The following is a 22,620-nucleotide window of genomic DNA, read 5'->3' as shown; positions in this document are numbered from 1 at the left end:
GCCACTGGTGCCTCTACCTTAGCAATGATCTTTCATCGCACATCGAGAACCAATCACAAAGCCTTCTCTCCAGGGCCAGGGCATGTGGGCCAGCACAGACTACAAGTCCCAGCACACATTACATCCTGGAATGGGAAGGTCGGACCAGCAGGAGTTGCCTGATAGTCAGTGCTCCTTCACAGCTCTAAACCAATCAGAGCCCTCTCCACCATGAGGCGCGAGAATACAAACCAAACAGCGCCTGAGTTGATGTGAGGATTTGGATCAATTAGCACCTGTCCTGGCCGTGGCAGGTCTGGGACAGGGCTAGGTTCCGGCTGCCCCTCCTCTGGCCACGGTAGGTCCGGGCCGGGGCTGGTTCAGGATGCCCCTCACCCGGCCACAGCAGGTCCAGGGCTGAGTTGGGGCCAGGGGAAGGGCACCCTGGTCCCGGCTGGGCGGGTTCCCTGAGCACCTGCGCGGCACTAAATAGGCTGCTGCGCATCCACACAGCTTACAGGGAATTTAGAATACAACCCTATATCACATTCTCATTGTGTATTCTTCTGCTTCTTTACATTGTTTGCTTATCCAATTGTTTCTGTGTCTCTCTGCTTTCTGTTTTATCTCTCTGGTCAGCCTGTAGCTTTTAGACTTGTCCTCATATTTTATTCTCCTTCAGCTTCCTATGCTTGTCGCTCAACAGCAGCACTTCATCTATTACCCACCTTGGTTTCTTCATTTTGGCCTTGTAGCCCAACACTTGTAATCCTATTTTTTTACACTGTTCCATATCTCTTCAACTCATTTCTCATGTCTCATTTCTTCATTCAGCAGAGACAGAATGTTTTCCACACAGCTTCTGTGCATTCTTTCCTAATATCTGGTGTGACTGAATGCACCCCTCTATTTACTCCCTACACACTATTGTAATAATCCTTGTACAAAATGTGCCTTGTTGAGGTATCATTTGAAAACTAATAATTAACTGGTCAATAATATTCTGGTGAAATGTATGTAGCAACATTATATGTAAAATTATGAACATAAGCTGAAGTTATGACTGAAATATGGTTACCAGACAAGTCTTGGGGAGTGGATAAACTTGCAAAGGACAAGCTGATGCCTCTAGCCAGTTGTCAAAGCTGTCAAGTGGCCATTCTTTGGCAAAGAAGTGGGACAGAAACAGATCAATCTATATTTTAGCAACCAACAACATGGAATCTCTTTCACCACAAGACTCCATGACTCCAACCTCACAGCACAATGAACTATATCTAGCGGTAACCCTCTGCAAAACGCATTTCAAAGGGTGACTGGACTATAAACGTGAAGTACAAAAATACCCCCAAGGTCTCTCTCCCTATCTATCTCTCTTTCAACTAAGAAGACAAAAGAAGTAGCCGTTTGACTTTGGGAAAAATCCTGACCTGAAATTTGGTCAGCCCTGTTGCTGGGAGCATGTGGTAACAATTTTATCTTGAACCAAGTCAAGTTTCAGCACTAGAAAGTGTTTTTATCTTTGTCTCTTGTAACCATTTCTGACTTTAGTACCTTGTACTTGTACTCACTTAAAATCTATTCTATGTAGTTAAAGTCTATGAGTCTAAGTTAATTTAAGGCCAGAAGGGATCACTGTGATCATCTAGTCTGACCTCCTGTACATTGCGGGCTGGAGAACCTCACACACATCCTCCTGTAATAGACCCATAAAGTCTAGCTGAGTTGCTGAAGTTCACAACTCATGATTTAAAAATTTCAAGTTACAGAGAATCCACTATTTACTCTAGCTTAAACCAGCAAGTGACCCATGCCACAGGCTGTAGAGGAAGGCAAAAAAAAACACACCCCAGGGTCTCTGCCAATCTGACCTGGGGAGAAATTCCTTCTGGACCTCAAATATGGCGATCAGTTGGACACTGAGCATGTCAGCAAGACTCAAAAATCAGACATCTAGGAAAGAATTATTTATAGTAACTCAGAGCCCTCCCAATCTAGTGCTCCATCATTTTTGCTATTAACAGTCGCAGCTGGGCCATATGCCACTATAGGCAGTGTCATCATATCCTTCCCTCCATAAATTTATCAATCTCATTCTTGAAACAAGTTAGGTATTTTCCCCCACTGCTCCCCTTGGAAGGCTGTTCCAGAATTTTACTCCCCTGATGGTTAGAAACCTTTCTCTAATTTCAAGCCTAAATTTGTGGATGACCAGTTTATATCCATTTGTTTTTGTGTCAAAAATGGCACTTAAATAATCCTTTCCCTCCCTGGTAATTATCCCTCTTATGTATTTATAGAGAGCCATCATATCTCCCCTCAGCCTTTTTTTGGTTAAGCTAAGCAAGCCAAGCTCCTTGAGTTCCTTTCATAAGGTAGGCTTTCCATTCTTCTGATCATCCTAATAGCCCTTCTCTGCACCTGTTCCAGTTGGAATTGATCTTTCCTAAACTTGGGAGATTGGGATTGCACACAGTATTCCAGATGAGGTCTCACCAGTGCCTTGTATAATGACACTAATACTTCCCTATGTCTACTGGAAATACCTCACCTGATGCATCCTAGGATTGCATTAGCCTTTTTCACAGCCTCATCACATTGGCAGCTTGTAGTTATCCTGTGATCAACCAGTACACCCAGGTCTTCCTTTTCCTCTCACTTCCAATTGATACATCACCAGTTTATAGCAAAAATTCTTGTTGATAGTCCCTAAATGCATGACCTTGCACTATTATATTTCTTTTACTACTATTTCTTTTACTTCAGTTTTCAAGGTCCTTCAGATCTTCTTGTATGATATTCCAATCCAATCCTGTTTTCACATTAAAATCTCCCATCACCAATAACAAGTCTTGTCCTGAATCTTTATATAGCTTCCTGTAGATTGTTATAAAATGTGTCAATTTCTTCCTTGGGTGCTGCTAAGGTTGCTTCATATACTTGTACTATCATAACTGCAACAGATTTGATTATGTATCTCACCTTCAGAATACAAGAAGATATTGAGTTAAATGAAATCAGAGCCTGGCTTGCCTTTAGTTTTAGCATCAACACAGCTCTGTCCTAGTGTCCATCATCTTCTCTTCCCGATGTCAATATCTGATGTTCATCAAAGTAGACCAGGCCAGACTAACCTGTCTGGTCTATCTTTCTTGGACAAGATAACTGAATTTTGTAGGCAAGGGAAGAGTGGTAGATATAATATATCTGGATTTTAGTAAAGCATTTGATATGGTCTCCCATGGAAAATTAGTATTTAAGATGGAGAAGATGAGGATTAGTACAATAAGTGTAAGGTGTGTAAGGAACTGGCTACAGAGGAGACAGTGAGTTGTACTGAAAGAAGAACTATTGGGCTGGAGGAAGGTTATTAGTGGAGTTCCTCACGGATTGGTCTTGGGACCAATCTTATTTAATATTTTCATTAATTACCTTGGCAGATAAAGTACAAATGTGCTAATGAAATTTGCTGATGACACAAAATTGGGGGGCATTGTCAGAACAGAGGAAAATTGGAATATTATACAGGAAGAATTGGATTGAGGACCGTAGTAATAGAAATGGGATGCAATTTAATACTTCAAAATGCAAGGTCATGCACTTAGGGATTAACAACAAGAATTTCTCCTATAAGCTGAGAGCTCCTTAGTTGGAAATGACAGAAGATAAGAAAGACCTCGGTGTATAAGGCTATGTCTACACTGTGCTACTGCAGCCGCACCATTGTAAGGTGCTCTGTGTAGCTGCTTTTTATCGCTGGGAGAGCGCTCTCCCAGCAACAAAATAAAACCATCTCCAACAAGGGGCGGTAGCTTCGTCGCCCAAAGCACAGCTCCTGACGACAAAGCGTTGTCCACACAAGTGCTTTTCGTCATTAAAACTTTTGTTATTCAGAGGTGGGGTGTGTTTTTTCACACCCCTGAGTGACAAAAGTTTTAACGACGAAAGTGCCAGTGTAGACATAGCCTTAGTCGATTGCAGTACAACTACGGGAAACTAATGTAATGTGGCTGTGCAAAAGGCAAAAATGATCCCAAGGTGTGTCAGGCGAGAGATTTCTAATGGAGATAGGGAAGTATTAATGCCACTGTACAAAGCAGTGGTAAGACCTCATCTGGAATACTATGTACGATTCTGGACACCCATGTTGAAGAAAGATGGACTCAAACTGAAACAGGCGCAGAGAAGGGCTACTAGGATGATCAGGACAATGGAGAGCCTATGGAGACTAAAAAAGCTTGGCTTGTTTAGCCTAGCAAAATGAAGGCTGAGAGGGGATGTGATTGCTCTCTAGAAATACTTCTGGGGGGAGGGTAAACAAGAGCTATTTCAACTAATGGACAATGTTGAGACAAGAACACATGGGTATAAATTGGGCAGGAATAAATTTAGACTGGAAATTAGAAGGATTCTACCCATCAGAGGAGTGAGATTCTGGAACATATTTCCGATAGGAGTAGTGGGGGCAAACAACCTAATGAGTTTAAGATGGAATTTGATAATTATATGATGGGATTGCCTGTGATAGCAAGGGACTGGACTCTGTGACCCAAGGGATTCCATCCAGTCCTATGTTCCCAGGTGTGTTTTGGAGGCCAGGGAATTAGCAGGGAGCTTACCTGCAAACATCGGCATCTCCAACTTGGGACATCTTAGCCTCTGCAGCTTAAGTCCCATTCTGAGAAGACTGGTAACCTCTGGCAACCACTGGAGTATTCATCAAAGGAAGAAACTGCCTCCATAGTAAAACTGCTAGCTCTGTTCCTCAGGCACTTTTGGTTACAAGCCTTTTCCAAGGATTGGATGGGAATAGAGATTTGTTTAGACTTTAAGTTGATAGTCTATCCAATTCTGGTTTTTGTCATATTGGCAGGGCAGTGTCGGAAAGCTTAGCTTACGTTGTTACCACCTGTGCACTCGCGCTGCGTGTGTGGAGGTGGGTGAGGGGGTGCCTAGGGGCCTGACTTTCAGAAAGTGCTGATGTCCAAATCACGGGCCTTTATGTTGTTTCAAATTGAAGAACCCAAAATCAAAAGTGATTCTGAAAATCATCTTCTCTCTGTATGGAGGAATTTAGGCTCCAGAGCAGTTCATCTACCATCTTGCATACTTTTATTTTATTTTTAAAAAGTGGTCCTTATGGAACATTATCAAATGTTAATAAAGGCATAGATTTCAAGGTGCTAGAGGCAACAGTTGATACTGAACACTAGCGTAAAATGTTCATTCATCAAAAGGTTAAGAACTCAAGGCTTCAGGCAGCCTGTTCAAGCAAAATCTTTATTTTATAGCCGTGATTGATGACATTTTGCCTGAGGGGAGGGACCTGGGCAAGCTGGAATGAACTCAGATGTGGGGTTTTTTTGTGAGTTTTAGCTTTTCACTTAAGTGTTTATCCTGTAGTTTTATCACTCAAAATTATGCTTCTGTGCTGGAAAATTTAAGGAAATGATTTATTTCTTCCAGCCAACTTTTCTTGCCTTGCACATAAAGTACATCATCTTTGTAAACATTAATCTGTGACTGCTCATACTTTAAAATATATTAAACTGTTTAACTTTCTAGATCTACTCTGTTTGCGTCAAGATTTAAGTAATGGGAAAAAATCATAGAATCGTAGGACTGGAAGGGACCTTGAGAGGTCATCTAGTCCAGTCCCCTGCACTCAAGGCAGAACTATTATCTAGAAATAATATTGAAAATTCTTCCTTATTCTGTATACTACTTCAGCACTTATGGAAGGTGCATTTTTTGAGTTGGTTCAAAGTTTTTCTGACTGGTTACCTTTTTACGTGTTCACTGTAAATCCATCATTCAATATCCTGCAGTGTGATTCTTCTCAGGAAGCTGAAGTGGAACAAGTATGATTATCTAGTTTGTATCTTGATAATCTTTCAATAAATGTTCCATCTGTCCTGTGAGTCTACTACTAGCAAATAACATTCTCCATTGTTTAAACGTCTGGCTCCTTGGCACTCTATTTTCTGATACATAGCCTGACTGAATATACTTTCCAGGTCCAAGAAAGTAAAGGTGAAGCAATTTATCTCCCTTCTGGTTCACTAAGTGTACAGGAAAAATTGCAAATTTAGTTCCACTTCTTAACTTTTTTGTTCAGTGATGGAGATGTTAAAGATACTACATCCAGGGCATTGCCAGCTCTCTTACAAAGCTGTGAATTGTCAGGTCAGTTTCCCCAACCAAAAACAGACAGAAGAGGAGATAGGAAATGGGAGGAAAACAGATGGTCCTATTATGGTCTAGTGGTAGGTTAGTGGTGGTTGCTGTCTACAAAAGTTAAGTTCAGAAGTTCAGCCAGGTTTCAGCATGCAACAGTCCATACTAGTGTGGCTTTGGTTAAATGAGTTTCAGGCCTTTCCCCATAGGCTATAATACATTATAGTAGTGTTTCCCTAACTCTAGAAAGCTGAGCCTGTCTTCAGGAAGATGGAACCAACCACACTCCCTTTTAATGGTGCCATGTGTTGTTAATTTGCATGTCCTTCCCCTACGCTTTTACAAACAATGGATAACAAACCAGCATGACCTACACAGTGCAGGGGCTGGGAGATGTGCTGCTGTGGGTGGTATTGGCCATCCTTCTCTTCTGGGGTCTGGCAGGCTTGTCTGTCAGGGGGGAGACAGGAAGCGGATGACTGTAACAACTGTCCTGCTGTGAAGCTTCAAGCCACACATGTAAAGGAAGGTGTGAGTGACTGCTTCCAACTCCCCTCATCCCAGCTGTCAGTTGTGACAAAATCAGTGGTCACTCAGAGCAGATTGAATAAAACTTCATAATACAAGTGAAATATTCAACAGTGGTGGCATTTAAAGTATTATAAATAGTACCCATTCAAATGAATGGGGCAATTCATACCTCAGAGCTGTTTCAGATTCTCTGTAAACCCAGGCCCATTTACATGGTTTGGTTTTTACTTGTTTTACATTCTGAAGCTAGAGGCTATTTTTTTATTTTAAATTAAAGCTGGGACTGTAGAGAACAATTCAGAGGTATGTCTGTGCTCCTCTCGCCTCCCCAACACCTCCCCAAACTTTGGGAAACACATTGCATTACTTATGGCTCCACCTATAGGTAGGGCATGTTGTGAACCAACAGCAGCAAGAGGTCTTAATCTTTGCTCTTACTTCAGAGAATTATTTAACCTACTTCCAGACTCCTAGGCATGCATGCAAACTTTGGAAAACTGGATATATTTTGATGTCCTAGTCAGGGATAGGCACCACGATCATAAGGAATCCAATCTCTGTTTGAACGTATATGTAAAACTACTTAATTGATCTCTTGTCTGGATAGTACTCTGTTCCCACCAGCATAGTCATGCAAAAGACTCTTGTAATTCTGAACTGGCTGAATTAAGATGCTAACATTTGTGTTATGCCCAGTTTTTTCCTATAATCTTTCCAAGCCATGTAGCCTGTGTTCAAGTGTCACTAAAATGTTTGGTTCAAACTAGCTATAATAAATGAAACTGACAAAATCTTGGGATTGAACTGATTTTTAAAATCTTTCCTCTTACTAAACATTAGGAGAAAACACAAATGCAAAAAGATTTATGGAGAATTGAAGATGTCACAGCTGGCCTAAGTGCAAATAAAGCAAACTACAAAGTCATAGTAGATTCTATAAAAAATCCAGGTAAGAGAAACTGAGTAAAGATGTTAAACTGTATCTAAATTCATCTGAATCTCTTGGGTCTGTGGAGTTGGGCTAGAAGTCTTGAGGTCATCATTTATTATAGAATTTCCAGTACTTGCTGCTGCTGGTTGTGTTGGGAGTCCCCTTATCCCAGTAAGATCGTCCTTTCTCACAGATATTTTTGTACTTACTGATGGAACCAAGAAATGCCAAGGCATAAGAAAACAAACAAGGGGATAAATTAGCAAAACCTGAAAAATTGTTTTAATCCTCATAACTCTCACTCTCACAGTTGCTATCCTGCCCACCACCTGACAGCTCCTCCCACCTGCAGTCTGTCTGCCTTTTCCACTTGGTCCTGCCCCCCTCCCCTACCTGCACTTCACACTGTTTTCCATTGTGGGGAATGGTTGGCGGACAGAACAAACAGCCTTCTGTTGTAGGAAAAGGTGAAGTGAGAAGGTGTATATGGGCTGCATGCTAGTCCGCTTTGTTGGACTTCACAGAAAAGAGCCAGTAGGTTGGGGAAATGAAAATCAGTTGGACGCCTTATGTAGATTCAGTTTGTAGCATATGCATAAGAGTATATTTATTAACTTTATTTACCATTTACCTATAAACAGAGTGTGAATTTGTTTTGAGATCATAGAGCTGTGTATTAATTTATTTTTAAAATACAACTATAGACACCTATCTATGTCCAGGTGTCTGGAAGTTTTATGGCATAGCCATAACATCATAGGATTTTACATCTTAAAAATATAGTTTATAGTCAGAATAATGAGGGAAGTTGAAGGTTTTTCAAAAGCCAGCGCATAGATACATACTGCTTATTATTTTGTGTGATGTTTTTGTGGGAAAAGTGTGTGCTCATGATGTAGATATAACATCCATACAACTTTTAACTTATTTACCTGTTTCTGCCATAGAAAGAAAAACAGTGCCTTCATTTTCTCAGCCTATAGTGCCTTCATTATCAACTTCTCTCACAACTGTGGAGAGCAAACTTTCTACTCAGCGAACTCCTCCATCCAGTCCTGTTAAGTCCTCTTTGGAGGTTAGGCTGTTTCCACAGCCTTATACTCAGCCTAGAACACAGTCTCAATCACAACAGCTGAAAAAAGTTGAGCATCCTCTTCAGTCACCAGTGAAGCTAAAGTCAAAAATTGTAAGTATTACTACCATGAATTGAGTGTAAATCTATCTACTGCTCTCACCACCATTGTATCTGAGGAGCTAATGCTATATGTGAAAACATTTTATAAATAATCCCTTCCTTACCAATGTGAAGCCCAGGCCACATTACAGAATTTAGCCTGGTAAGGAGAAACTTTGGCTCAGGTTCTAAAATTGTCCTGAATTTGTTCACAGTTTAGGGTTTGACCCTGAGCATATTGCACCTGGCTTTGTGTTTTCATTAAACAAGGTTCACGTGTAGTTCTAATTGTGAAAATAGAAGGCATTCACCAGCAAATATTGCACAAAATAGAGGAATTTCCGAGATGTGCGGAGTTCGATGTCTTCAAGTTAGCAGGATCTGATGAAATTCACACTAGGGCACTTAAGTAATGAGCTGAAGCAATCTCGGAACCATTAGGAATTATTTTGAGAACTCATGGAGGAAAGGTGAGGTCCCAGAGGACTGGGGAAGGGCTAACATAATATCTATTTTTAAAAAGGGGATCAAAGAGGACCTGTCAGCCTAACTTGGATATCCGGCAAGATACTAGAACAAATTATTAAACAATCAATTTGTAAGCACCCAGAAGATAATTGGGTTATAAATAATAGCCAACATGGATTTGTCAAGAATAAATCATCCTAAAGCAACCTAATTTCCTCCTTTGACAGGGTTTCTGGCCTATTGGATTGCGGGAAGCTATAGATGTAATATATCTAGATTTTAGTAAGGCTTTTATACTGTCCCGGCTGACATTCTCATAAGCAAACTAGGGAAATGTGGTGTAGATGAAATTACTTTTAAGTGGGTGCACAACTGGTTGAAAGGCCATACTAAGAGAGTAGTTATCAATGGTTCACTGTCAAACTGGTGGGATGTATCTAGTGGGACGTGTACCTCACTGGATTCCTGGGTCCAGTACTATTCTGTTTTCATTAATGACTTGAATGATGAAGTGGAGAGTATGCTTATAAAATTTGCAGATGAGACCAACCTGCAGGGAGGGGTTGCTCGTGCTCTGGAGGACAAGATTAGAATTCAAAAGGACCTTTACAAATTTGAGAATTGGTCTGAAATCTACATTCTAATCTAAATTCAGTAAAGACAAGTGCAAAATACTTCACTTAAGAAAAACTAAATCACAATTACAAAATGGGGGATAACTGGCTAGGCACTAATACTGCTGAAAGGGATCGGGGGTTATAATGGATCATAAATTGAATATGAGTCAACAATGTGATGCAGTTGCAAAAAAGGCTAATATCATTGGGGGTTTATTAACAGGAGTATTATTTGTAAGATGGGGAAGTAATTTTCCTACTCTACTTGGCCCTGGTGAGGCCTCAGCTGAAGTACTGTGTTCTGGGCACCACAATTGAAGCAAGTTGTGAACCAATTGAGGAGAGTCCAGAGGAGAGCCACAAAAATAATAAAAGGTTTAGAAACCTGACCTATGAGGAAAGGTTTAAAAACACTGGCCCTTTCAGTCTTAAGAAAAAAGAAGATTGAGGGGGGACTTGATAAGTCTTCAAATATGTTAAGGGTTGTTATAAAGAGAATGGTGTTCAGTTGTTCCCCATGTCCACTGAAGGAAGGACAAGCGGTAATGTGCTTAATTTACAGCAAGGGAGATTTAGGTTAGATATTAGGAAAAACTTTCTAACTCTAAAGATAGTTAAGCACTGAAGTCGGTGTCAAGGGAGGCTGTGGAATTCCCATAGTTGAAGGTTTTTAAGAACAGGCTAGACCAGTGGTTTTCAAAGTTTGGGTTGCAACCCAATACTGGGTTGCGGAATGCGAGGCACTGGGTCACCTTGCTCAGCACCCAGGGACCCTGGCGGCCGGCCAGTAAAAACTAGTAGTTCCTACCCAGAAGTGGCCAGCAGCAGATCCGGCTCGTAGGCAGGAGGGCCGTGGGGCTCCTCATGCTGCCCCCACCCCTAGCACTGGCTCCACCAGCCAGTGGGAGCTGGTGGGGGGGGCAGTGCCTGTGGGCGAGAGCCACACCAAGCCGCTTGTGCGCCTCCACCTAGGATCCGGACCTGCTGGATGCTTCCAGGGTGCAGCACAGTCCATGGTGCCAGGACAGGCAGGAAGCCTGCCTCTCCTCCCCGGCTGTGCCACTGACCAGGAGCCACCAGAGGTAAACCCGCGCCCCAACCCCGCTCCCCAAACCCAGAGCCTCTTCCTGCACCCCAACACCTTCATCCCTGGCCCCACCCCAGAGCCTGCACCCCCAGCCCAGAGCCCTGACCCGCTCCCGCACCCCAACCCCAGCCCAGAGCCCTCTCCCATATTTGAACCCCTCATTCCCAGCCTCACCCCACTGCCCTCACCCCAACCCTCTACCTCAGGCCTGAGCCCCCTCCCATACCCCAAACTCCTCATCCCCAGCTCCATTGGGTCACGGGCATCAACAATTTTCTTCAACTGGGTCCCCAGAAAAAAAGTTTGAAAACCACTGGGCTAGACAAACACCTGTAAGGGATAGTCTAAGTTTACTTGGTCCTGCCTCATTGCAGGGTGTTGGACTAGATGACCTCTTAAGGTTCCTTCCAGCCCTGTATTTCTATGACTCTATAAAGGATAGTGCTTGAAGAAGAAGTTGAGTAGATAACACGTAAAATCATATGCATTAGTTGGTGGGATGAGGGGACATGCTTCACCATTTTATTATATATTAAGACAGCCTTCTTCAGTAGTTAAAATAACCTTTTAAAGTTCCAAGAATATAGGAAAAAGTGTGTTTTAAACTTCATAGATATTATTTGCTGAGTCTCAGTTTATTTACCTTTTACCAGGAAAATGAAGCACCACCCAGACCTCCTCTCCCTCAGGTCTACAATCCTGATGATCACCCACCAGCTGTTCCACCTCTTCCAAGGGAAGCCAATGTCATCAGGCACACATCAGTGCGAGGCCTGAAACGTCAGTCAGATGAAAGAAAGAGAGATCGAGAACTGGGGCAATATGTGAATGGAGATTATAGGGTGAGCAGTATGCTTATGGAATGCTTATGGAATGACAGATACATGGAAACCTGGAAACACAAAGACTCTAAGAAAACTATTTTAATTTGTCTGATCTGTGGTCTCACTTGATCAAATGAATATTTTTCTATGTAGGGAGAACTTCGTTCATACATGAGTGAACCTGAATTAGCTACAATAGGTGGTGACCTCAGCCAAACTTCACTTGGTTTCATAGGTTCTGACAGTGGATACCAGACATTACCTACCAGAGGTAAGCCAGAGAATTGATAAAAGGCCATTTTAAAAAAATACGTGGTGTCTGACATATTATGTATGGTGTGTGTGTATTTGTTACAAGATTAGGGGTGCTGTTTGAGTCATTATCTTAAAGTTATCAAAATATTGCTTGATATCATTGTTTAGCTAATTTTGCCAGAGAAATAATCAGCCCCTACAAAACATTTTCACATTTTTTGTTAGAAAGTGGGAGTGTACCATAACAGGATAAATTAGTTTGTCAGAACGGCTCTTAAATTATTGCCTGACCCAAAATATTTCTTATGTTCATAATGGCTTAAATTGTAGAGGTTTTTTTAAGTGAATCTATTCCACCAGTTTGGCAGCCCTAGAGAATGAAGACATCACAGATACAGCATAAGCAGAGTTAGTACAATTTTCCCTATGCCACCTCCAAAGTGTACCTCAGTCCTAGAACCACCTTAGAGGAAAGAGTGGGGGCAATTCAGTTTTTAATCCCCATTCAGTTCTTGACCCTCTGCTCTGATTGTAAGTACCATTTGGGTCAGGTTTGCTGGTAGTTTAGTTACATTAACACTTGTTACAAGACTGAGGCTACAAACTTCTCATTTTACATGAGCTTCCAAACTGTCTTCAGATGGTACTGAATTATGGTCGCTATGAACCACAGAATGAATTTGACTGGTGACCTAGATGTGAAAGTCCTGTATCCCATTACTGCCCTACCTGGCTGAAAATTTTGAGAAGCGAACTGTAACAAAAATATATAATAGAAAATGTAAAATGGTTTTTTGAAACACCCACCTGCTATCTGTCTCTCGAGCATTGTTTTGCTTCTTTGTAAGGATTATCTGGATCAACTTCCAGACTGCACCAGACATCCACCAGTTCATCATATGCAACATTTCAAAGAGATCGCTCCAAGGTAACTTTAAATAAATATTTTGGTGACAGGTGTCTGGATCTCTGTAAACAATATGCTGAGTGCAGATGTATTTTGCATAACAGGAGCTGATTCTGATAGCACCCACGAGATGGAAAACTGCTTAACATTTTTTTTACACCTGTCATATTAAGGCCTCTTACCAGTCACATTGCTAAACTGACTGGGCATCCCTAGAGACAGAAGTAACACCATAAATGAAAAAATTAGGGAGTACAGGCTCGGATGATTTGGTCATATAAACAGACACAACAGTTCTGTGAGTAAGAGAGTCCAGCAGATCAATACTGAAGGAAAAAGATAAAGAAGCTGACCCAAGAAGAAGTGGTGGGATGTTATAAAAGAAGATATGTAAGCATGTGGTGTGATAGAGGATATGGCATTGAACAGAGTACTTTAGAGGGAGAACCCTCGTAGAGTGGACTCCATTTGATAGGATTAATACAAGGAAGAAGAGACAGAGTCAGAACGACTCACTGAAGTTGCTGCAGATTCACAAAGGAAGGCCTTGGACCTAGTTAATTATATAGTGTGTTTATTATCTTAGTAGAAATTGCAGAGTTGAAAATATGCAAAATAGTGTAAAAAGCAATAGGATAAAATCAGCTCATTTACACTGAGAAATAGAGGAAGAGTAAACTTTTTTAGTATATTACTTATAAAGTATTAATTACAACATATGTTTTGTATTCCATGTCACTTTTAACAGGAGAGACCAAAGAGTGCCTTGGAACGCTTATACTCTGGAGACCACCAAAGATGCAAGATGAGTGCTGAGGAACAACTAGAAAGAATGAAGCGACATCAGAAGGCATTAGTTCGTGAACGCAAGAAAACTCTTAGCCAAGGAGAAAGACAGTCTATTTCATCTCGGTCTTTCATCCGGCCCGTTTCTGCAGACATAGGCTCAGTATGTTAGACATGCCTTAAAAGGACTTAACTAAAAATATGATCTGTAGTTTTTCTAGGAAGCACTTTTACCTGAGTGTATGATACTTCTAATCTAAATATATCATAGTGTAATACCAGTTTCAAGACTCTGAATAACAAATGATCAGTTTTTGATAACAAATAGTTGCAGTCTATGTAGCTGGTTGTGCAGGTAAGTTGGTGAGAGAACAACGTGGCAAGAAGAGAATAGCATACATTGAAATGACTTCAGAGACAGGAAGTGTTTTCATTGATTGGAACTGTATTTAGAAAGCATAATGAAGTTTGTACACCTTTCAGATTGCTTATGACAGAATGGGCCTTTTAGAATGTTCTTATATAGCGTGTTTAAAATAAATCTTTATAACTAGTTTAAGAGCTATATATGGTTATAGGAAACCAAGATTTTTTCCATGAGGTATTGACAAAATATAAATAAACTGATAATCAGTTTTAAAATCTAATCCTATTTAATGGAAGTTTATGCAACAGTTACTGTGATTTCTTTATTATAAATTATTCTTTAAAGCTCAAATATGAAATATTTTAATGAGGCTCAAAGTTCAGTTGCTGAAGAAAGGATTTTTTAGTTTTTGTTTCTGAGAATAAATGCTGTACTGAACAGAAGTTTTTAATTGTACATTTTGGACACTAACCAAAGCAATTCTAATTGGTGAAGTTATCTGATCATGTCGTGGTATCAAACAAAGGATGTACTGTAAATGTCACAGCCACTGTAATGCTAGCCTTCCTTTTCTAAAATTTATTTTTCTTTGGGTCACTAGAGCCTTAGAATGATCACCTTATTTACCTAATTCATTGCACAAGATCTCTTGCTTTTAGAATTGTCACTCATAATACCTAATTCCTTCTTTTGCTTAAAAAAGTTTCTAATTATTTCAAAATAATTTCTAACTAGACTACTCAATTTTTACCAGGCTTAATTGCATTTTAGTAGCTGTGTGTCAATTATTAGCTCTTCTAAATCCCTTGATATTACTCAATTTTTTATTCCCATTTTTTAAGAATCCCTCAGAAACACTAATTTACAACCCAATTATCCTTGTTTACTTCATCAAATAAATATGGGTACATTTCTTGGAGACATTCGTCCATTCTGGCCTGCATTTTGCAATCTCAAATTTGCAGAAAGATAATGTATAACATTTGGGAAATGTAAAATTTTGATATCACTGCCATTTTCATGTTTTAGTTAGCAAAACTAAACCTGAACTTTTAATGTACAACTCTAACATATATGCACTCTTCTAATTTAAACATTTCATAACACTCCTTTAATAATTTTAATGAATATTTTATGTACAAATTTGTGTGCCATCTTGTTTCTTGCTATAAGGAATTAAAATGATCTCCTTTAGCTATTGATTTGTTTCATAGAGATCTCTTCCTGTATCTAGAGGGCTCCAACACACAAAAGCATGTTTGATAGCACATTTGCTTGTTTGCAACCTTACAATTATTTAGTGGCCAAGATGGTAAACAGTTAAATATGTAATTAGTTTAATTGCTGCACAGTATGTAACATTCTATTTTAAACATACATTGTATGTGTAACTCTAATTTGAATATAACGCACTGATTTTTTTAAAAAATTCATCACCTCTCAAGTGTAGTATGACATTTGAAATATTGAACATAGTACATGGATTTATTTGTTATATAAAATGCCTTTTTAATGTCTCAACATCAAAGCCAATAAACATATTTCTACATAATAATGGTTTGATGTTTTTCTTACCAATATAACAATATCTTGAAATTAATATTGTGTGAATATAAAATATATTATGGCAATCAGGCCTGGTTGAATATGAGTAGAAGATTGCATCTTGAGCACTGTGTGTGTAAGAAAACGTATTTCCCCTTTGAATCCTAAAAAGAGATTTCTTAATTTTTTACATGAGCGTTAACTGCCTTATAATTAAATAACATTTTGAATATATATAAAAACTACATATTTTTGAGTGATTATTGAGAGCTTGTGCATGAATAGGTTTAAATCAGATTTTTTTTTATATGTATAACCTAGTGGAGTAAAAGTGGCTGTAAGCTTTAATCAAAGCCAGTCAAGAGTTACTGGAGAGAGACTTAAGAAAAGCAGATGTGTGAAACATATAGCAACATATTCTGCTTTCTACATTGTCAAATACTGGAGGAGTGCTTTTCTTGTTCAGAATATTTGTGGATTGAGGGAGTATGATATTTTCAGTTTTCAGCTTTATGAGATAAAATTCCAGGGCTCCACTAATATGAATACGACATTGCCACCATGTTAGGCATTTGTGGCATTTGATGAGAACATAACTACATCCGTAACGTCGTTTAGGCATATAAATTTGTATTAAGTTTTATATGTGTATGCCTAGCTGAGGAGGGGCATTCTGTCATAATTTCAACTTTGAACCCCCAAAACATGCTGCTTAATTCAAATCTGCCATGATTCTATGATAGCTAAAAGTTTGCCTTGTAAAGGCAATTATTCTTTTAGTAAGCTTTTATTGTGAGATTTTTATAATGATAACCAATAGATTGTAAATTTTGGTTGCTCTTATAAGGAAAATGAAACAATCTTTTTATTGACGTTTTATGATTAAGATGGCTTTGAGGATATTTTAAATATATCCAGGTCCAGTGGAATTTAATATTAGCATTATAATTTCAGTTAATTTATGTATCTGTGGAGTATTAGTAGTAATAATTACTGCTCACTTCTGAAGAAAGCTGCATAAGATCTAGTGTAATTTTCAGTCTGCTGTGTAAATGTCCACCCTTCAAAGCCATCTTATTTTGTAAGATATGTATTTAGAATGTTTATTGCTCCGTATTCTATCATTCTCTAAGCTCAAAGAAACCAAAACAGTCTGCCTATGGTCCCCTTAATGTGTGTGCATGGAGCACTTCTTTTTAATGGGACTTGTGCACAGTCATAACAAGATTACTTATTAGAGCCTAATACTGATCAACAGTTTTTTTACAGCATGCAAAAAATAAAGTAAAATCTTATAGCATAGCTAAAAATCAAAAGTAATACTAATAAGACTAACAAACACTTTTTTGCATGACAGTCGTGTTTTTTGTGTGTCCGTTATTTAAGAGTATAACTTCATGGACTCTTTCAGCAACCTAATATTAGAGGCTATGGCCATAAAGATTTCTAGATCTATTTGTTAGTATACACCATTAATTGTTTTGTATCTGTTACCAGTGGAAACGAGAACAAGAATTTGATTTGCAGTTACTTGAGAGAGCAATACGTGGAGAAGAGAAAAATGAAAATGACAGGTTAAAAATTCAGCCTGTACCAGTGACAGAGATGGATCTGGAACCTCAAGATTATAACTTAGATATCAGCAGAGAGGTAATGCTAGTGGCATATTGTTCCATACAGTATGTCCAAAATTCTTTGGTCTTTCAGGTTTTCTAAGTTTTAGGTAATTCTTCTTCTCTCAAATTCTTGTGTTTCAAGAACACAAAGTTCCAGTTTAATAGAGAGTTTATAAACAATAAAGAACTACTCTGGTGGCCTTGTGCTGAAAGTGGCTCACTTTCGGAGAACAGGATCATATGAGTGTTTGACCTTATTAGAAAGAAAATGTTAAGTGTTCACTCTGTGCTGTAGAAAATATTTACAAAAGTTTTAGAAGAGAAAAAGCAAACAAATTATGTATTGCATATGCAGATTTCAGATTATATTTGAAAGGGTTAGGCACTAAAGGCTAATTTAAAATAGGAAGTAGGGAAAGCAATAGAAGAAAAAGCTAGCTCAAGGAAGCTATCCAGCTGTGACTCATGGTTAATGTGAACTGACACAACACAATACAGCAGATGAGTGAATGTCTCTTTTTATACTGGTCAGGAAAGATAAATCTTGTCTTTACTATAGGCTATCTGAAAAGTATAAATCAGTGATATCAGTGCTGGATTTTGTCAGCAGCTTTCATAACTCAGTACAGCATTTGTTTAAAATGCTATAGAGCCATCTGGTGGCTCAGAGGCAGTATAACATAGTGTTGTGTGAAAAGGGAAATGAAAGAATCTGAAAGTATTTCATAGAATCATAGAATATCGGGGTTGGAAGGGACCTCAAGAGGTCATCTAGTCCAACCCCCTGCTCAAAGCAGGACCAATTCCCAGCCAGGGCTTTGTCAAGCCAGGCCTTAAAAAACTTCTTTGTAATAGAATGCAGTGTTGTTGTAGCTGCGTCGGTCCCAGGATTTTAGAGAGACAAAGGTCCAGCGGTAAGCAATCGATCTTCTGGGATCGATTTATCGCGTCTTGTCTAGACGCGATAAATCGATCCCGGAAGTGCTCACCGTCGACGCCGGTACTCCTGCTTGGCGAGAGGAGTACGCGGAGTCGACGGGGGAGCCTGCCTGCCATGTGTGGACCCGCGGTAAGTTCGAACTAAGATAGTTGCGTATCTTAGTTCGAAGTGGGGGGTTAGTGTGGACCAGCCCAAAGTGGGTGAGGAAATATCTTTTATTGGACCAACTTCTGTTGGTAAGAGAGAGAAGTTCTTGAGTTTACACAGAGCTCTTCTTTGGGTCTGGGAAACTGATTCAGTGGCCCAGCTAAATAATAGTGGAACAGATTGTTAAGCATAAGTAGTTAACACATATTTCAAAGTGTTGAAAGTGTTGTGCAGGTTTCTTTCGAGGATGAGAATTGATAGAATGATCGCTTTGTGAAAAGTGTTCACCCACAAGTGATGTGGTGTTTTTGTCTTTTATCATTTTCCTGCGTGCGTTCATTCAAGATCATAGTGATTGTCTGTTTTCACCCACATAGTTGCTATTGAGGCATTTAGTGTACGGAATGAGTTGAAAAGTCAGTAGAGATCCTTAACAATGTCTTGAATTGCAGTACATTGCCTGTGGAATCAGGAAGTTGTTATACCTTGATACCTTCATATTGGAGTCTTTGCTGATAGAGTTCAGTTGATGATGGATCAGTACTTTTGATGAATCTTTGTATGTGTGCAATGAGGAGCACTCCACTCCTGTGGATTTTGGGAGTCGGGGAAGTGATGCCCTATTCTTACAAAGCTGCTAAGCTCTACCCCGGCCTGTTGGAATCCTTTACAATACTTAAGTTGAACAGGAATAGAGCTTTACTCCTGTAGACCCTGCAAGGTGCACTACAGTACAGCTCCCCTCATGCAGGTATTTGGAAATTTGCAGGACTAAGGGCATGTCTACACTATAAAATTAAGTCAACCTCACTTACGTTGGCACACAGACACCGCAGTAATTACATCGGTTGTACGTCTTTACACTTTGCTCCTTGTGTCAGTGGTATGTGTCCTCACCAGGAGCTGATTGAACTGTCAGTGTGGGGCTTTGTGGGATGACTTCTGAAAGCGAGTAACAGTCGATGTAAGCAACATAGTGTCTACACTGACACTGCGTCGACCTAACCACATCGACATTGACTCTACACCTCTTGTGGAGGTGGAGTTAAGTCAGTGTAGCGGGTGAGTTGTGTTGGTGAGAATGAAATTTTAGTGTAGACACTTAGAGTTAGGTCGACATAAGCTGCCTTGTGTTGACCTAACTCTGTAGTGTAGACCAGAGCTTAGTGTGAACTAGAATACCCAGGGTGGATGGAAAGCTACAGAGCTGGAGGCTCATCTCTGTTGACAGTGGCAACAGCTGTGCCCTGTTTGGTCAGACCTTTTCTCTAGGAATGATATTTCCCTTTAATTAATTATATGCATATCTGATCAGTTTTGTGGTAGATACATAGCCTATGTATCTATGATACAACAGTTAGCATTTTTTAAAAAATGCAGGACCCAGTCTAGAAGTCTGAAGGAGTAGCTAATTCTCCATGCCCATTAGATTCATGCCCCTTCTGATGAAATTCCTGCTAAAGGTGCCAGTTGCAATAGAGAATGGGGGTTCAGTCCTCCACTCTAAGCCACCTTTCTGCCTTTCCCTTGCCTTCTGGGGCTGGCTCCTGGTACAAGTTAGAGCAGCCCAAAGCTGCTCTGGTCCCCTACGGGGCTATTATGCTGGCAAGATTTCTGGAGTGCATTGGGTCCTAGCCTCCTCATCTGGCCCCTGGAGTGCTCCCTGTGCTGAGAGGGATATCATAAGAGGCTAGCATAGAGCCATCTGTGTTGGCATTTTGCCAATTGAATCCCCTATGCCATGGGACTCCCCAGCTGTCCCTTTAGGGCAAATCTATGGTCACTTTGCATAGTAAAGTGGCACAAATTTAATTCAGCAGAGATGAGGATCTGGATTAAGGGCTTCTTTTTCTTGTCACCTCACCAGACCATGTCCATGTCACCCTGGCCTCAAGCTCCCCCACACTCTTTAAGAAAACTCAGTCACACAGTTCTGTCTCTTTGGCCAACTGACCTGCTGCTCACACTTTCTAGACTTTTGCTTGATTGTTTTACACTATACGATGTCTGGCCAGTCTGCTTGGGTCAATGCAAAGTGACCAGATGAGCTGATCTAGCCTCAGCAGAGATACTTTGCAGGATACCTGCTGAACTCAGAATTAAGTTGCCTTAAAAAGTAAGGAAGTCTGATGGAAAAAGGGAAGTCTCAGGAGGCAGACCTCTATGGCTGATTGAGGTTGGAGGAATAGAACTTTCGGGGTACTCCGTAAGAATATGACAAAAGGAAGGTTAGAGTCTGATATTTTGGTTCTAAAGTTATTTAAGTTCTGAATAATATGATTTCTGTATTATGTTATTTGGGTTTGTGGTCGCTTCTAGTGTACAATGATACCAATAGGTAGGGGTGCCCGCTCGGTGAAAAATCAGGTAATTTCTCATAGGCCACTGAATTGGGTTGGATTTTAACGCAGTGATCTAAAGGTGAAAGGCTTGGGATCTCTTTACTGAAAACTCTGAATCATTCAGTCCTCCAGATAGGTTTCAACTGCAGATCCAAAGAAGAGAAGGAGTTCCACTCTTTTCTTCACCTTTCCTTTACTCTTACATTATTCATTTGTGTTCTTCACAAGCACTTTATGTTTAATCAGTGTTGGCTACCAAAGTGCCCTTGTAAATTTGCTGCTCACTGGCTGGTTCAATATCTTATGAATGTGTCTCATTCAGCTCTGAATTCTTCAAGCAGGAAATCCGTCCAAGTTAAAATTGCTAGATGTATTGCCAGCTGTTTTGCAACTCCCTAATTAGAAGTTTTAATCTGCATTATTATATTTGCATTATATGTGTAGTATTAATCACACAGTGTGTATGTCTGTGTCACATTGCCTCTGTGGCAATTTTTGGGACTCCCGAGGTTTCAAATGATGATTTAAAAAAAAAAAAAAAAAACCCTCCAAGCATTTCCTCCTTTGCTATTCATAGGAAAGGTCGCGAGTGCCCCAGACCCTGTAAAATACAAGCATTCAAACTTTGGGCTATATTTGCTTTGTAGCAAAGGCCCCAAGAGGATCTCAGCTTTGGCCTCCTCTCTCAACTTTATACAGCAACCTTTTAAGCCAGACAATTCCACTCTGGGCTCTGCTGCCTGACAGAATGAGCTGCAGAAAGAACCTGTATTAACCCTGACTCCTCCCACAATCTCCTCCACCAATCACAGCTCCACACCAATGACTTACCTCCCAAAAGGAGAGAAAAAATCAGAAGGGAAAAAATTCTTAAAGTGCATTAGTTCAAGTTCAAAGGGAATCAGGGAAATACACAGGGCTGTGAAGACCCATATTGTATTCCAGTCAATGTGCACATGCAATTCCCATTTGGGTTAATATGTCTAGTGCAGAATAGCTATACCTTTGAGTTTTTGAAGTCCTAGGTATCAGAAGTTACGTTCTCTCTCTTTTTCCATAGTTGTCAAAACCTGAAAAGGTGGCAATTCCAGAACGCTATGTTGACCTGGACCCTGAAGAACCTCTCAGTTCAGAAGAATTAGCCGCAAGACACCGTAATACAGAAAAGATAAAGAATATTCTTACCAGGTCTAGGTCAGATTATTTTTATAATCCCTCCTTTCTTTTTAATCTCAAACAACTCTATACCCCAGACTGTTTCAGATTCAGTGCTGATTATTAAACCAAGGTACAATGTATTACGTAACTTTTATGAAAAATGTACAGATGTAATATACATGATAAATACACTTAATACTCAGAGAGGGATATGTATATCCAAACAATATAGGAGGAGGGATTATCTATAACATTCCAGGCATGTCACTGTGTGCGTCACTCTGAAGCTTTAAAATATCTGTACAAGAAGTCGGAAGTGATGGAATCAGATACAAGCATGCTTGAAAGCTGTTTTTGTTCAGAATGTCATCAGAATCATCACTGGGTTTTGTGGTCTGTTACTGTCCAATTTTTAAATTCTCAGCCACTTTGACTTTACGAATTACACTTGTGCGGTGCTCAGCTACAGTAAGGCATGTATCTATATCATGCCAAGAGGTTCTCAGCCTTTAGCAACCTGAGGACCCTCATTTTTATTTGAAATTTTTTGGGGACACCCAACCCCCTCTCCCTCCGCTCAGCCCTTGCCCTGCCCCTTCTCCAAGGCCCCGCCACCACTCACTCTATCCACCCTCCCTCCATCTCCCCCACTCTCACTCACTTTCACCCCAGGTTGGGGTATGGGGTTAGGGTGCAGGAGGGGGTGTGGGCTCTGGGAGCAAGTTTGGGTGCAGGAGGGGGTGTGAGCTCTGGGAGGGAGTTTGGGTGT

At 40.2% G+C, this 22,620-nt stretch overlaps 1 protein-coding gene across 19 annotated transcripts in view; it reads left to right on the top strand.

Moving 5' to 3' along the window:
• Positions 1 to 21,887, top strand: part of PLEKHA7 (pleckstrin homology domain containing A7) — a gene marked incomplete at its 3' end in the record, with an annotated part of 276,779 nt that extends 254,892 nt beyond the window's left edge. For all 19 annotated transcript variants that reach the window (XM_034770147.1, XM_034770145.1, XM_034770144.1 and 16 more), the window contains 8 exon segments: positions 7,528 to 7,636; positions 8,566 to 8,804; positions 11,618 to 11,806; positions 11,942 to 12,059; positions 12,892 to 12,971; positions 13,699 to 13,899; positions 17,146 to 17,298; positions 21,754 to 21,887. In XM_034770147.1, the coding sequence (XP_034626038.1) occupies positions 7,528 to 7,636; positions 8,566 to 8,804; positions 11,618 to 11,806; positions 11,942 to 12,059; positions 12,892 to 12,971; positions 13,699 to 13,899; positions 17,146 to 17,298; positions 21,754 to 21,887 (1,223 nt within the window).
• Between the last annotated feature and the right edge of the window lie 733 nt (positions 21,888 to 22,620).

Source organism: Trachemys scripta, chromosome 4 (assembly GCF_013100865.1).
Source record: "Trachemys scripta elegans isolate TJP31775 chromosome 4, CAS_Tse_1.0, whole genome shotgun sequence".
NCBI classification, from domain to species: domain Eukaryota; kingdom Metazoa; phylum Chordata; order Testudines; family Emydidae; genus Trachemys; species Trachemys scripta.
The sequence above is the reverse complement of the archived record's forward strand: the minus strand, read 5'-3'. Positions and strand labels throughout refer to the sequence as shown.